At 27.5% G+C, this 17,445-nt stretch overlaps 1 protein-coding gene and 1 long non-coding RNA gene across 5 annotated transcripts; one reads left to right on the plus strand and one right to left on the minus strand.

The window, feature by feature from the left end:
- The first annotated feature begins 1,397 nt into the window (after positions 1 to 1,397).
- LOC114124831 (uncharacterized) lies at positions 1,398 to 14,471 on the plus strand. Its single transcript, XR_007603815.1, has 4 exons — positions 1,398 to 1,486; positions 2,515 to 2,556; positions 2,889 to 3,047; positions 14,115 to 14,471. It is a non-coding gene; the product is annotated as an uncharacterized LOC114124831 (long non-coding RNA).
- Positions 4,234 to 17,202, minus strand: LOC114124847 (uncharacterized). 4 transcript variants are annotated; one of them, XM_050199741.1, is made up of 8 exons: positions 16,995 to 17,202; positions 13,601 to 13,652; positions 9,017 to 9,214; positions 8,446 to 8,511; positions 8,280 to 8,357; positions 7,945 to 8,204; positions 7,513 to 7,868; positions 4,234 to 6,517 (listed from the first exon to the last, which is right to left on the minus strand). In XM_050199741.1, the coding sequence occupies exons 3-8, from the start codon at positions 9,205 to 9,207 to the stop codon at positions 6,152 to 6,154; spliced, it is 1,317 nt and encodes a 438-aa protein (XP_050055698.1). In that variant the 5' UTR covers positions 9,208 to 9,214; positions 13,601 to 13,652; positions 16,995 to 17,202; the 3' UTR covers positions 4,234 to 6,151. The 4 variants fall into 4 exon arrangements, with proteins under 4 accessions (XP_050055698.1, XP_050055696.1, XP_050055699.1 ...); XM_050199739.1 differs by lacking the exon at positions 16,995 to 17,202 and having other exon boundaries at positions 13,601 to 13,698; XM_050199742.1 differs by lacking the exons at positions 9,017 to 9,214; positions 16,995 to 17,202 and having other exon boundaries at positions 13,601 to 13,698.
- Positions 17,203 to 17,445: the final 243 nt, after the last annotated feature.

Consider the following 17,445-nt stretch of genomic DNA (forward strand, 5'->3'; position numbering starts at 1 on the left):
ATAATCGCACGTACGCTTATGATTCAACAGGAAATCATCGATATATGATTGACGCAAATTCGTGGGAAGAGCGGATGCATGTGCACTGACCAGCAGGGACGTGCCGGTACCGCGGAAGTCTCTGGACGATATATAAGAGGGTCCCGAATGGGCACATTTTAGACGTGATTTACCAATTAGAGCGAGCACCTTCACGTCACCCAGTTTCATATTTATGTCTTCTGGACTTAGAATATTATAGGATAAAATTGGTTAAGAAGTAGGAGAAAAAAGATTTAATTACTTATCTATTTTATGTAAACATAGAGTTGATATTACTAATTTAATAGACACTCAAGTGTAAAATAACATATCTTGTATAGTCCGTGTATTACACTATTATATCTAATAATACTATGATACTTGTGATTGAAGTCAAATATTGATGGCCTATTTAGTTTTTTTCACTTAACTTACCAATAGGCAATACATCACTATCACAACTCATAAGCCATTGTACTTTTAAATTGATACAATTTGTGTATAATTATGTATTAGGTATATCATAACTATAATTTATAAGATTATGATAAATCTAAGTATAAACAACTAAAAAATATAATATACACTACTATACAATTTTTTTATTCTTGTTTTATTGTGACAATTCATCACTGAAAAATAAAGACACTTGAGACGGCATTAGTCATCACCACTGCTTAAGATAGTAAAATCCTATGTAAAACAGCAAAAACCATAGTATAAGGAATAATATTCCTTATACTATGGCAAAAACGTTTTGTTTTGACTGTGTCTTATCGGGTTGCGTATGCGACGTAATTTCCTATATTCTAACTTTAATAAAACTGAGTTAGGTTGACTAATACTGCTTAAAGCAGTTTTGCTCTTTTGGTGTGCGATCGGCACATTAAATTTAATATAACATTAATGTAATATTTATCTTTTTTATAAAAATATTACGCATGGAATAAAAAACACACTAAAAATCTCGCTTTATTATCATAAAAGTCATAGAACAATAGAATGCTATTATTATATTTTTACACACACATGTGTATTTAACCATGAATTATATTAACAATAAATTATAATATTATTATTTTAATAGTGTTTAATTGTTTGGTGTTCTATGGGCGTTTGACATTTAGAATTATTTTAGATTGATTTGTAGTGTATATTGTTATTACATCTTCCTTTCAAGGTTCTAGTTTCTCAATAAAGTTTAAAGTAAGTACAAAAATATCAGTGACTTAATAATAAAAAATTTAATTTCTGCTAAAGTAAGTAGATGTAGTTTTACGTAAAAAAATCAATACGAATAAATTACACTAATTACAGCAATATAGCAACTGACCTGATACATAAATAACTATTTTTGCTTCAATTTGTTGATCTAGCAAGTAACAGAGGGCAGAGTTGAAGAATTTAAAGATGTCATTTGAAGCAGTTAGGAGAAGTATCGAAGGCATTGATCCATTTAGAAAAAGTATTCAAGGATTTGATCCATCAACTTTAGCATTAGCATTGTTTAAAATTAAAGATGATGACGTCAGTAAGAAACATGACATTGTGCTGATGATTGCAGCATACATTGAAAGGGGAAACACTGTTTCAAAGATGGATAAAAACTCTTTACCTTCTTTTGCAAATACTATAAAAAAATTAATCGCAATTTATGGTTTGGTTGATAAGCCTGGATCAAATCCAATAGCTATCACTTTATCTAGAGTGGCAGAAAGTTTTCCTTTTATAACATGTTCATATTTTTCGTTAGGGGCTTACGAATTTTCAACAACAAAATTAATTTTAAATTTTTGTGATTTTGACAAAAATTTGAATCTTTAATATGCTTATAAAAAAAAATGTGACAAACGGTTTTGGATTTTTTTTAAACTGTAAAAAAAAAAATAACTTATATGAAATCAGGTATAAAATTTTCAAATTTTTTGGCATCCAAATTTGCTTTTTGACATTTACAAATTTTAGTGTTTGATAAGTAGCACCAAAAAATCAGAATATTTTAAAAATGTAATCGAGCATAAGTAACACTAATATAAAAATTTGGTGAAAATTTAAAGTACGGGTCTTTACAGTAATTTTTTTTTTTAGTTTCAATAATTTAAAAAAATTGATTTGTCAAAAACTTATTTGCATAAAAATTTCCGTTTTTCCAAAACATTTTTGGTGGTTTTTTTTTAAACTGCTGGAAACTTCTTACATTTGATCTTTTCTATATGCACCAATAAGGAAATTAAATTTGAAACCAAAAACCATCACTGAATTTTTAAATTGAAGCATTATTTCAACAATTAATGGTATATACAGACACAAAATAAAAAAACACACATCATTGTAATTATTACAATATTTTCATCGCTCAGTTCAGAGATTAATTAAATAATTATTTTACATGTATATAATTTTTTTTAGATGTTATCTGGAATGGATAATTTTATATCTTCGGATCTTACAACAGTAAAAATGTTATGCCTAATCCCTTCATTCTTCTTTCAGATATTTTTGGTGTGTTATTTATTTGGAAATTCACACAATCAAGTAATGTTCAATGCATTATTAGTTTTAATATTATAAATTTGTTCATCGATCAGACTAGTATTTCTCATGAGCTTTTATGGAATTGAATATTATACATTTTCATTCAAATGTATCGAACTTGAGAAATAAAATAAATATAATTTTGATGTATGTAGCCAATATACATAATAATAATATAATATGTAATTTTTATTGATTCTGCTCGTTTGAAAACAACTACAAATACACTATACATTGTAGAAAATAATTAGCATCGGTGACAAATTTAATCACAGGTTTAAAAGTTTATAATACATAATATTCTTTGTATTTTTATTTTTGTTTGATTAAAGAAAGATTCAGTAATATTTTCATTACACAGCAGTAATTGGACGGAAATGGACATGAAGTGTAAAAAACTGATATCATTAACAATGCAAATGAATAATGCTAACTATAAAAAGTTAAGATTCACTAGAACAAAAATTGTAAACTTGGAAATGTTTTTTAAGGTAAGTACTAATAAAGTTATTATTTTACAAAAGGTTTAATATTTCAATTTAAAGCAATCATAGAATAGTGTAACAAATTTAACAAAAAGTTAATACAATTCCAATTATGGGATTATCTGTTTAAAATTTAAAATTTCCATATCTAATTATTAAACATAAGTTTTTAGGTAGGTAATATAAAATCTACTTTACGATGTAGTCATGCAAACATTTTAATTACCTCGTCAGTATCAATGCCATAATTGCTATAAATATTCATCAGCGTTAATCCTATTCAGGCGGTTTTGTTCAATATTCTATCTTAAATACGTTTTTAGTCTCCTTAATATTGAAAACGAACGCTTTGCAGCAATAGTATTTACGGACAAAGTAGATAACATAGTTAAAAGGTACTTTATATGTGGTTAGAAATTCTTAGACGTCTAACTTATGGTACTTAATGAAGATTTTGGGGGATCATCATCAGGATATACATTTCGGAACTGTGTTTACCACATTTTAATATTAACGTCAAATGTATCAAAATTATGCAATACACGTTTTAACACAGCTAGTACACATTCTTTCAATGTTTATTTGTGTAGTATTTTGAGTTAAGTACATAGAAATTAAAGATTTTAACGTTGACATTAAACGATGATGTTTAGAAAAATATTCTCTAATTGAAGAATAAAATTATTCAATGATGACAATAAAAATAATAAGTATATAATATAATCGAGTGACGTATTATCACAATAAGTTTGTAGACCTACTACTCTAGGGACCGTAATGATGAGGTAGGCATAATATCATCTTTAAATATTGCTTTTTTGTAATCAGAAAAAATATTTTTAAAACTCTTATCCGAGTTATTCTTCTTTTTAATTATAATTTTATGTACGTCATCAATTTGCACATAACATTAAGACAAATTGATATTATTTTTTGTAATGATAAGCATACGAATAAGGTTACATAAGACATGTTTTCAATCACGTGTAAAGAAATTACAAAATTTGAAGCACCAGTGGCATTAGATAATTGAAATGGAGTTTTTGATATTTCATTATTCAAATTCCTTTTCAATTGTTTTAAAGCATAGTGAATGGTCAAAAACAAATCATTGAAATAAGTTAGTATTTCATGACGTTCAATTCAATTGATTTTACACATTTGTAATTTGTATTAAAAATAACTTAAGACGATTAGGAACATATTTTTTAATATTTTAAATTAAAATACATTGTAAAGAAGCTCAAAAAGATGTAGTGACTGAGGAAATCGTCAAAACAAAATCAAGCTCAATCAAAAGCAACGAGTATTTAATGCTCAATTTTTAAATATTTAATGCATAACCTCCAAAGGTATATTATATATTAAAACAGTCAGTCATGTTGGGCTAGATACGTTTTTTTTGTCCAAAATTAAACACGACTTAATGAATTAAGCAGCTATATAAAGACCAAGAAAATTTCACTCCGGAAGTATATAAAAAAATTTCGATATCAATTGCAAATATTCAATGCGTAACAAAACTCAATCCCAATGTGTACTTGAAAAGGTATAAAATGGAGCTTTTTCCTAGAACAGAATAAAAATACTTAGATAGCAACTATCTGAACTATCTAACTATTTAGCTTTTAAGCAAAATCCATTTTATATTATTATAGCTTTAGTGTTATAGTGAATTTATCCATTATTAAACTGAAAGGTAAGAATATTATCTATGACATCTCATAATATTTTAGTAATATTATATAATTTCAAAGTGAGTTAGGTTCGTTTAAATAAGGTGATAGTTTAGTCGCTGTAGACAATAACCGAAGAAGCGTGTGTGCAGGAAGAACTGGAAGTTTAAAGTGATCGTTTAGCCGTTAGAGAGGAAAACCGAAACGTCGATCACTATGTTAAGCGCATAAAAAGATTTTTTAGAATATAAATATTTAATTTAGTTTTTTTAATGAACTAACTAATGAAATACTTTGGCGACCATGTGCATAGAATGCATTATTTTAATAGTAATCAGCTTATATAATTGGTAAATTTTTGTTTTGTGAATCAAAGGCATAAAGTTTATTATAATATAATAGGCAATTTTTTTTTTTCATGGTTTGCTTGTTATATTATAATAAACTTTACACCTCTGATTCACAAAACAAAAATATACTAATTATATAAGCTGATTACTGTTAAAATAATGTATTCTATGCACATGGTCGGCAAAGTATTTCATTGGTTCGTTCATTAAAAAAATTAAATTAAATATTTAACAACGCGAAAAGCTTAAACTATGCTCCACAACAAAACATGCACCTAAAAAAACTTTTTTGCTCTTACATAGTGATCGGCATTTCGGTTTTGCCTTTCCGACGGCTAAACGATCACTTTCAACTTCCAGTTCTTCCTGCAAACACGCTTCCTCGGTTGTTGCATTTATAGCGGCTAAACTATCACCGTATTTAAATGAACATAACTAACTTTGAAATTATATAATATTACTAAAATATTATGAGATGTCATAGATAATATTCTAACCTTTCAGTTTAATAATGGATAAATTCACTATAACACTAAAGCTATAATAATATAAAATGGATTTTGCTTAAAAGCTAAATAGTTGCTATCGGAATTTTTTTATATACTTCCGGAGTGAAATTTTCTTGGTCTTTATATAACTGCTTAATTCATTAGGTCGTGTTTAATTTTGGACAAAAAAAACGTATCTAGCCCAACATGACTGACTGTCATTACTTTTGGAGGTTATCATTTTTCTGATGTATTTTCAAAACTGAACTTTATGTATAAAACGACATTATGTATTGAATAAAATAAAATAAACCTCATTTCTATAAGTTAGGTTGTTTTTTAATATTACCTTAAAACTTAAGAATCTTTTATTTTTATTTTTACTAGTAATATACTATCTGTATCATTAATACAATAAGAGTATAGGATAAAAGTACAATTGGAAGTAATATTGTTGTAATGGAAGGAGCCATCCAGTGATGACACTTCCTATGGTTACTTAATATTTAACTATGTTTTTTTAATATATAATATACCTTTGGAGGTTATGCATTAAATATTTAAAAATTGAGCATTAAATATTTAAAAATTGAGCATTAAATATCGTTGCTTTTGATTGTACTTGATTTTGTTTTGACTTGATTTTTTCCCCAGAATGGAATTATCCATCTCCAGAAACTCTTTTTTTGACTCCGTTCGTCCAAAACATTTTCCAGTTCATTCGCATCAATATCGATGACTGTTTCGTGTTTAATATCCTCGTTTACTGCCGAAATATCTTTGTTTTCTTCTAAGGCGGAATTTTCTTCACCCAGAGCTACTTCATTTGATTCAATTTGTTGTACATCGAGTCCTGTTTCGTGTTTAGTATCCTCGTTTACTGCCAAAATATCTTTGTTTTCTTCTAAGGTGAAATTTTCTTCACCCAGAGCTACTCTATTTGATTTGATTTGTTGTACATCCTTTAAGTAATATTATGATTGAATTATTTTCAGGTTACGTAAATTTATTAGAATTATGATCTGCATAATTAATCTTTTTTTGGAAGGGGATCCCCCTATCTTATTTCTGTTACATAATATAAATATACAGTGAGTTCCTCTTAGTATGATAACATTGGTTTAGGTCACTTTAATTCTATTGACCGGTTAATACCGCAAAACATTTTTTTTTAACGATTCAATCATATTTATATGGAAAAATATCAATTTATATATTTTATATTATTTTGTTTAAGATAAAATAATAAAATAAATATATCAAAATAATGTTAAGAAACTATCTATTCTCGATTGTGTACTTAAGAATCTACTAATTTTATTTTCATATTAGCCTGAAATCAAAATCCATGTACATTAATATAATAATATATGTATAATTTTAATTATTTAAAATTGAATCTATAATGTGTATACAATGCACGTTGTACATCGTATATAATTAATATAATCCTATAATAAAACAACTAAAATCAGTTTTAAATACAATAAAAACAAATAGAACGTTCATAAAAGTGATTCAATTATCTAGTACTTTATGTGATTCTGATCTAATAAAAGGTTAATTTAACATTAGTAACATAAGCTTTGGTTTGATATTTTTATTTTTGATTCCAATAAATAGTTGATTCTATAAACCAGTGATACAATAAACAGAACTCACTATATACTATATTATTTTTGTACAATTATTATACAAAACAATAATAAATATTATTTTGTATTACACTTTAAACACGTTGAGTGTTGTATCGTGAAAACCTATAACCATAAATTTACTGATCAACTTTAGACATACATTTTATGTTCAAAAACCCCTAAGACGTGTATACATTAGACAAGTTACAGGGATCCTGCAGGCTATTCAAATCTAATTATTTGTACGATTATTCTATTTGTGAATATGAGTATGTTCTATTATGCTCATATTATTATAATTGTATGGATCATAGGTGTACCTGCAATATGTTAACACCTAAGCTGGTACTTGGATCTTGGTACGTCTGCAGAAATGACTTATGTTGTTTTTCTGAATTTTGCAATTCATCTCCTTTAATTTCTTCTATTTCATGCACGCTTTTTGGTGCAATTATTTCACTCAATATACCTTCCACCAGCTCTTTTATTTCATCCTTCGCTAAATCATGCACTACTTCGCCGACAGGCAATATATCTTCCACCTCTTTTATTTCATCCTTCGCTAAATCATGCACTACTTCGCCGACAGGTGATAATAATGACTGATATGTATTGTATGACATTGAAGGTATATCGATACAAGTCGAAAGTTCAGACAGTTGTGCATATCCAATACCTTTTAATATAGTTTTATTTTATTTTATTTAAATAGGGCTGTTATAATAAGTGTTTTCTATATTGAATAGTCTTACCTATAGCTATTGTTGAATTTACTACTGCTTTATTTATTGGAATGCATTCAATGTTCTTAGTATTTTCAGAAGATATTTGTTTTTCGATACCGCACATTTTACAATGAAAATAGAATATTGAGAAGTATCCATTTATTTCTTCTCTTTTAAAAATCATATCTGAAAATGAACATCCAAGTCCACCACTATGACGAATATTTTGAATTTCGTTGAAAATATGACCTATATCAACTATTCTACGACCATTCAAAATATTCACGCTACAAAATAATTAAGAAAATATAGATTTACTTGTATTAGAAATAGGTAAAAAAATTGTTTAAGTATAATCATACTTCAAAGATGTTGTACTGGACAGTTCATTTAATACAGTTGAACGATGATCATTAATGTTGGATTTAATGTCAGTGCATCTACAATAGAAAACATAATAAAAAAAAAATTAAAATCGTATAACATACTCGTATAAGAAGTAAACATATTATTTAAGTATAATCATACTTGAGAGATGTTGTACTAGGTAGTTCATTAGTTAAACCATGGTTAGTAATGTTCGATTCTATGTCACTATACAATAGAAAAAATAAAAAAATAAATAGTAAAATTGTATTACATATGATTATTATCTCTATATATAAAAATGAATCCCTATTTCCCTTGGTCACGCCGCAGTAGCGTATTTAGGGGGGGGATATGGGGGATAGATCCCCCCTTGGTCTTTTTTTTACTCGTAAGTTTAATAATGTTGGTAAGTGTACCTTCCCCCCACCGTCGAGGAAATTATGTTTTCCAACGTATATCCCCCCCCTGGACAAAATCCTAAATACACTATAGGGTCACGGCATCACGTGCGAACGGCTTGACCGATTTCGCTAATTTTTTTTTTTTGTAAAACCTATTTTATTAATTATTATAAATGTGTGTAACTTTTTAACTAAGTATAAATTTAAAAAAAAGACTATGTCATCGTCTCTAAAATATTGTTACCTACAAATTGTATTATGAGATGTTTTGCTATAAAACCGACCAGTAAGCTGTATTATTATTAAAACATATGAACATATTTTTTTACCATTGGTGCGTCGTCTTCTTAACGATTTCATTATTGCTAATTATTTCGATAGTTGATTTCACGAGTTCTAATTCTTCTTCACGTTTTAACTTCATTTCTAGAAATGCCTTATAACAATTGCGATGGCATACTTTTCGACAGTCCTTACATTTGTATACTGCCTTGAAGATGTTTGATTTTTTACAGTACATACATTTTCTGTATCGATATGGAAAAGACGTCGGTGGTTCAATGAAATCGTGAATTAAATCCATTTTTTCAGTATTTAATGAAATATCACGAGCTCTATTTGTAAATTAATCAATGACTAATGACAGACAAATTACAAATAATATAAATATCAATCGAATGTTTGAATAACACGCGTTACTAATAGCATCACGTAATTAACTTAATCAATTGTTTTTAATTCAAGCCATGTATTATTATTTATCTAATAGAAATGTTTTCGGGTTGAGAAATTCTACTAATCGATTGAATTATTTTCCCAAACTCTATAGATACATGGATATAATATAATTTAGTATTAATAATACTATGTATAGTGATATGTATATAGTATATTATATCTATTAGTATTTTAGAATTAATCTAAGTATTTAAAACAATTTAATTATTGTGTACAATAATTAATAATTTTAAAACAAATTTTGTTAATCAATATTCAACTGGATTATTTTATCAATCAATCTAACGTCTATACTATATAATCATTATTATAGAAATTATAATCAAATATTGCTCTGGTTCCATTAATGGCGTAGTTATCTACAATTTACTGGATATTGTTAAATATTTATCATTTATACCTAATAAACCCAAAGAACCATCGTATAGTTTATATAAAGAAAATGCCAATCTAAAGAACTGGTGAAATTTTCAAGTACATACGACTTATATTTTTTGAATAATAACAAATATTGAAAATCGTTTGAGGATAAATCGTAATATTATATTATATTTATTTAAGACGCTTATAAATAAAATTTGTGACCAACGATTTTTGATTTTTTTAACTCTAATAAGAATAATTTATGAGAAACTTTGAAAAAATTGCAAGTGTTATTGTGCACCCAAAATCGATTGTCCATTATCGACACTTAAAAAAAAAAAAATACTTAGAAAAATCGAAAATTTCAGTTGTCTATTACGTATTTATAATAAATAACTCAAAAAGTTGCAGAAAATTTAACTGCAGTATATAGATAATACTTATATAAACATTTGGTGAAAATTTCAAGTATTTACGACGATTCATTTTTGAGTAACAACCATATAAAAAAATTAATTTTGTCCAAAAATGGTTTTGCGTAAAAATGCCCGTGTTTCCGTCACTTTTTATTGTTTTTACCGATTTTTTTTAAAAAACTGTTAGATAATTTTTAGAAAATTTTTATCTAAAATCTATCTAGTGCCCTAAATTGTTGAATATTGTAGTACTCTCAGTAGTACCCATGATAACAAAATAATCAAAGCAAATTGTAAAATTTATTAATATATGGCATAGAACACAGGCGTGGATTTAATGGGGAGCGGTAACCCCCTCTGTTGGCTGTATCAAAATGTGTTACCTACCTATTTATTTTAATTAAATTTAACATTTTGCGTTATTCTATGTAAATGTTATGTTGTATTATTCGGTCACAAATCTTCCTCTTTTATTATTATAGAGCCCTGGTTTCTTACAACCAGGGCTTAACATAAATTTATAAATTATTGATAACAATATTAATATTATTGTCAGCGATGCAGTTTATGAAAAAAAAGGTATTCATTATAATTAATAAGGAATTATTGCATTAAGTAGTAAGTACTATTACATAATCATATTTACTAGTAGGTATCTAAATAGTAAATATATATAATACATATGTATAATCTTCCCTGTTAATGTAGACTGGATCCGAGTCTGGTACAGTATTGATATTAAGTCAATAATAGTGGTTTTATTTTATAAGTTGGTACAATAGTTAGTATTAAAAAATAAAAGTGATATGTTTTTTGTTATAAATACATCAACCTCTATTGCGTATTACCAATAGACAAATAAATTACTGTAAGTGACTTTCACGGTTTCAGTTTTTTGTACTTATTGGTTCTCCTCCGACGGAACCCACCTTGTCATGGTGGAGGAGCTTACGGACTCAGATATATCGATATACGATTTCTGAGTCTTACAAAGAGGTCCCAAACCAGCCCTTTTTTATATTTTTAACCACCGGATTTTGAGGTAATGCGTCAATTGCCGAATTCGACATTGTCACCGACATAAAATAGAAGAAAAAATTGTGTCAACGCATAACGCAGATTACGCGTATCTATAAAGCAGAAGCAAGGGTTGGTGTGGAGAAAGTAGTGGCAGAACCGCTTACCTATAAAAGTAATACTTTCCTGTCAGTACGTCGGAGCCGAAACCTGCGAATGTCGGCCAAAAATTCGTGTTTCTGCGGTGGCAGTGACTAACCGTAAACTGTGTGTAGATAGCAAATCGACCAAATGAAAATACTTTAACGGTAAAGAGTGAAAATCACTACACAATATTATATATATGCTGGTGAGAATCCGTTCAGTTTATATATAATAAATACCGAAAAAATGTTCGATCAGGGTTAGGTATTTTGAATTTTATTTGGGGATTAAGTGAAATTTTGAAAAGATAGAAGTGGGTTTTTTTTAATTTTAACGGTTTTTAGTTTAAATTTATTTTATACAATCAATATAGGTGGTTAAATATAGACACTATAATAAAAGAAAGTTCCGATTTTTTGTCACGCAAACAAATCCACACCGTCCAACCTATCGTCACCAAATTTTTTACTATTGTACCTGACAGTTTGCTGGAGGTTTTAGTACCACTTTTGTTAGGGAATATGTCCAATATTTTGACATTTTCAGATTTTTACAGAAATATGTTATTTCATATTTGTGTTTAAACATTCTAACACACTATTTGGTGTAAAAATGAAACATATCTACGTGTTACAATAGTAATAGTATATATGTATCTTTATTTTATTTATTTCGAAAAGGGAACATAATAAGTTACACAAAATAAGTTTTGTGTCTCTCTTATAAAATTTGAATTTTGACGTATATTATATATATAAAAAAAAATATTATGTCAAAATTCAAATTTTATAGGAGAGACACAAAACTTATTTTGTGTAACTCGTAACTCATTATGTTCCCTTTTCGAAATAAATATAATAAAGATAGGTACGCACAACGCACTACACGTACTATTACTATAGGAACACATACCTAGATAATATGTTTCGTTTTCTCAAAAAATAGTGTGTTTAGATACTAACATAATTCTGTTAAAATCTCAAAATCTCAAAATATTGGACATGTTCCCTAACAAAAGTGGTACTAAAATCGCCAAAATCGGGACTTGCTTTTATAGTATGAAATATAGATTATAATAAATTAAAAATTGTTTAAAGCTTATATAGTTGAGCAATCACCCATACCCACGATCAGAATTTATACATAAAATCGACGATGAATCAATTATTATTGTCGACGTCTATGAGATGTGACAACGGCTCAGTGCTTTGAACAGTTTGAACGGTCCTGCGGGGTTTCAAGTAAAGATCAATGCATTCTAACTACGACTGATGTACTTAATCTCGAGATTCGAGTAGTTAAGATAGGTTAAAAAGCATTCAATATAATAACCAATACAGAAATAGTAGAGAAAATAAGAAGCACGTTGATTGACTGTATGATGCGAAAAAAAAAATATTATCACCACTTTCCGCTACACCATGTGGTCGACGATATCGAATTCATTACTATTATAGCTACTGGACTTAACAAATAAAAATCCCAATTCTGACTAATTAGTACTGATGTATAACACCTAAAAACTTCTTAAAACCAACCAACTTTGAGCTGCTATAACTCATCTACGGATCAACGAAAGTTAAATATTTTAACGGGAAAATTCATGAAAAAATTGCTTTATTAATTTATGCAATTATTAATATAAGTTGCCATTTGAAAATCAAAAGTTGATATTTTTTTATTATTAATTTAAGAGTGAAAAAAAATTTGAAAAAAAAAATCAATACTTTTTGAAATAACGAGAGTTGTTTGATAAAAGAATCAACCTGTATATAAGCGAGATGTGATGAAGTGTCAAAGTTAATAGTAGATTCACAAGTGTACGTATTAAACGTACTCGCAATAAACGATAACGATTTTAACGTCAAGACTTAAATACCACAGTTGTAAAATAATTTGTTACAGTAGTATGAATTTTACGAATTAATAATAATTAAGATAAGATATAAATTAAATAACCATTACTACATACTTACTATACTTATAATATAAATACTTGGGACTTGGGTATATTTTTTTTAATTTATGAGACCTATTCTATTTTTTCTTCTACTAATCAATACATGATTAAATGATTAAAATATATATGTCATAAAACATACATTTGTGCCTTTAAGGTGTTTATTGTTGAAATATGAAATAATATGCGATATTCAATTATTATAATACTTAATTCGTGAATATTTCAATAAATAGAACTTTAAAAATATAATAATAACAATAAAAAAAACTTACTTAGGTACTTGTAAGATTAATAGGTAGGCAAATTCATCGCTCCTCTTAATATCTAAAATTACAGGTTTAATTATTAAATTCATTAGATTTGGAAAATGTTCTAAATGTATTATATTTATAGTTTAATAACTCTTTTTAAACCATTTTTATATTGATCTAGATTAAAAGAACCAATAGCGTTTAAACAATTAAAATTGCTGTACATAAACTTTCATATCTGCAACGTGCTCTGATGTCTCATTTATTAAATATAATATACATAGGCATCGAAACGTAGATAATAAATGACCAAATCCAAAATGGGGAATATTTCTTACAACTCACGGACGAGTTCGTTAAAACAAATATGATCAGTAATTTTAGGCGTAAAAGTGAAAGGCGAAAACTAATCAAAAAAACTTAAAAACAGCGGAGTAACTTTTCTTAGAAACGCTGGCCGCATCGATAATATTATACAGCGGTATCACTCATGGTCACATACAGCATCATTGCACGTACGCTTATGATTTGACAGGAAATCATCGACATATGATTAACACACGACGTCGCTCAGATAACGCAAAGCGTGGGAAGAAGCGGATGCAGGTGACGCTGACCAGCAGGGACCTGCCGGTATCGCGGGGGTCTCTGGACGATATATAAGGGGATCCAGATTAGGGACATTTCAGACGTGATCCACCAGAGTTAGAGCGAGCACCTTCACGTCACCCAGATCAATAGTTTTGTCATTTGGACTTAGAATATTTTTCACAAGTTTAATTATTTAATTAATTGGACTTAGAATAATTTTTAATAAAAAACACTTAGAATAATTTCAAGAGTCTTCATTTATTTTACAACAACCTATCCGATACGACATCATTCTACTGTTTGTACGTGGCACGTTACATATCTATTAATTTTTATTAACAATAATAAATACTAATTTCAGTATTGAGTTTAATATTGTAATGACTTACTATAAATTGATGATATACTTAGATATTTGTAGAACATTCTTCAATAAAAATAAAATTATTTATAATAATATATTAAGTGATCCATTTAACTGAACTCATTATTTAAAAAAATATCAACATTTATGGAAAATATGGTTGACAACATGCATTTTAATTCAATTTTTAGAAAACAGAATATTTTGGAGTATTTTGATTTATAAATATTGAATTTTAAGAACTTGAAATTTTGATAAGCTTAGTGGAATATTACCTATAATCAGTGTTTGAGACCGATATTAGATACCGATTTTGAATATCGGTTAAATCCGAAATAAAAATTCACTGATTTATTTACTACGGAACCTTAAACTTTAGTAAATTGATTAATAGTTTTAGTTTAAATGAATTGTATTTCTAGAGATAAATACATATTTTAAACTATCTTTTAATGCAATTTCCATACCTTTTTATTAACTTAAATTGAAAATCTTATCAGACACACACACTAATTATAATTGTGTGTTAAAATACGTTCAACAGTTTTGTTAAGTCCAATTAAATTATTAACACATTAAAATCTAGTTGCGATATATGGGGTGTTGCTTCTAGCTCGTGTGTTGCCGTGTCTGACAAATCCTTGTCAGTATGAGGAGAGTTTTTATCCCTAATTATAGTTATATTAAGTGACCATGTATAGTCGGTGGATGCTACCCACGTTATTCTATATATCATATCATATTATAACGGATATAATATACGTGTCGGATGTCCCTTCATGGTCATCTCATCATCTCACTTTGCGTATTGTCGCAATTCTAATGCCTAAACACGATTCCAACTTGTATTAGATATCATGATAAATTATAATAATAAAAGATAAAATTTGGTTCTCTGTGTTAAAAGTATCTACAAATATTCATAGGCCTGTTTGTGGTTATATACATATAAGCACAACATTTTCAAATGAAAGTAAATAATAATATATTGTTTACACGCATTATTAATAGTAGCATTGTTAACAGTTATCAAATAATAATTAATATTTTATGCACGTAAAAAATTTATTTGTTATAACGATATATTTTTGTTTGAAAAATGTAATGCCATTATTAAATACTACGGGAAATAACTCTATAAAATTAACATTTAACAATAATTTAAAATCAGCTTCAGTTAATAATTTTTGTAAGGAGTTTTTAACTTATAGAAATCCGTTAAAGGTTAATAGGAAGTTTTACTGGAATGTAAAAATAGAGCTTGAGCGTAATATATATGTATTCAGGTGCAAATTTAGGAATATAGTGACCCGTGGGTGGAATATATTGTAAGGGCCTAAAGTAGACAATACATTTTTTTGATAATTTTGATAATTGTATAACATTTAATATCTTTTACATGCTTCCTATTAAATTTAATTAGTAATAAAATGTATTACTAAGAGTATAAAGCTTAAATTAATAATAAAATAATAATTTTAAATGATACAATTAAAATTAAATTCCTAGAACTTATTTGATTTGCTATTCACAAAATCGTCAATTTGACTATATATACAATGTATATATTGACGAATTGTCGTCAAAATTTGAACTTCAAAGTTCAAATGCTAATAAAAAAAAATTGTGCCTATGTATTCTTATAATTTTGTAATCACTATAAGAATATCATATGAGGAACTTTGTATAAAATTTTCAAATATTTTGATAGGGCCAAAAAATTTTTATCGATACTTCAAAAAAAAAATTCGCATAAAAATCGAAAATTTCAGTGGTCTATAAATAACTCAAAAAAAGTCAAAAATTTTTGAAAATTTAACTGTATATAGATAACACTAACAAAAACTTTTGGAGAAAATTTTAAATATTTACAGTGATTAGTTTTTGGATTACAACCATATAAAAAAATCGATTCGGTCGATAACTGATTTTGTGTAAAAATTCCCGTTTTTCCGTAAATAAATTATTTTTTTGAAAACTGTTGGAAAATGTTTACTTTTTACCTCCATAATGCACCAAGGATATTCACTTTTCCATCGGAAACCTACCCCGAAGTTTGAAATTGAAACATTATTTCGACTAGTTATGCTGTACACAGACACACACAAAAAAAAAAAACATACATCATTGTAAAATCAATACGTTCATCACTCACTTCGTTCAGAATCTAAAATTTATTTGTAAAAATGTTACGATAAGATGCGAGCCGCAAAAGTCTATGTGGCGAGCCGCGATTTAGGCCACCCCTGTTATATAGTAAGATCACAGATCTTTAGTAAAATGATCGAAGCAAACTTTGCTGTATTGTGTGGGAATAAACCCTTTTTGGCCAACTGCCTGGATCCATTGCTGGGCTCGTGATGGATTTTTTAGAGGAAATCTAGTTATTAATAATATTAAATATAATATAAATATTTTATCAATACATATATATACTAATGAAACATATTAGATACATACTGGAAAAAGTGGATTTTTCGACCTCCGGGTTTCGAACGGTTTGTGCACAAATGTACACTACACGAGTACACCATAATAATATTTTAAAAAACTTACTAATATAATATTTTAGAAAAAAATATACCTACTACCAAACACTTTAAATGAGTACTTTTAAACTATTTGCTCCTACGAGAAGTACAAGTACTAGTAGTACTACCGTGTGATTAAATAATTTAAATTTTAAATTATTATAAATTATAATTTTGTCTGTTATCATTAACATTGATAACATCGGCTTGTAAACAATGCCCAATCTGCATTATGACTGTTGGCTTCAAGTATGGAAACCAAGTCGGGCATCTAGTTAATAGTATATATATGTGAGTAACATATACATATATAGTAAGATTCTGATAATGGCACTCTTTTTAGCCATTAACTCAAAGAGTGATTATTATTATAATATGTT

Source organism: Aphis gossypii, chromosome 2 (assembly GCF_020184175.1).
Source record: "Aphis gossypii isolate Hap1 chromosome 2, ASM2018417v2, whole genome shotgun sequence".
Taxonomy (NCBI): domain Eukaryota; kingdom Metazoa; phylum Arthropoda; class Insecta; order Hemiptera; family Aphididae; genus Aphis; species Aphis gossypii.

Excerpts from the sequence above, each read along its gene's own strand:
- LOC114124847 (XM_050199739.1), bottom strand. The coding sequence starts at position 13,683 with ATGAATTTAATAATTAAACCTGTAATTTTAGATATTAAGAGGAGCGAT. Across the intron at positions 7,869-7,944 it reads AAATTCAACAATAGCTATAG|GTATTGGATATGCACAACTG; the intron begins GTAAGACTATTC and ends CTATATTAAAAG. Across the intron at positions 6,518-7,512 it reads TAGGTGTTAACATATTGCAG|GATGTACAACAAATCAAATC; the intron begins GTACACCTATGA and ends TATTACTTAAAG.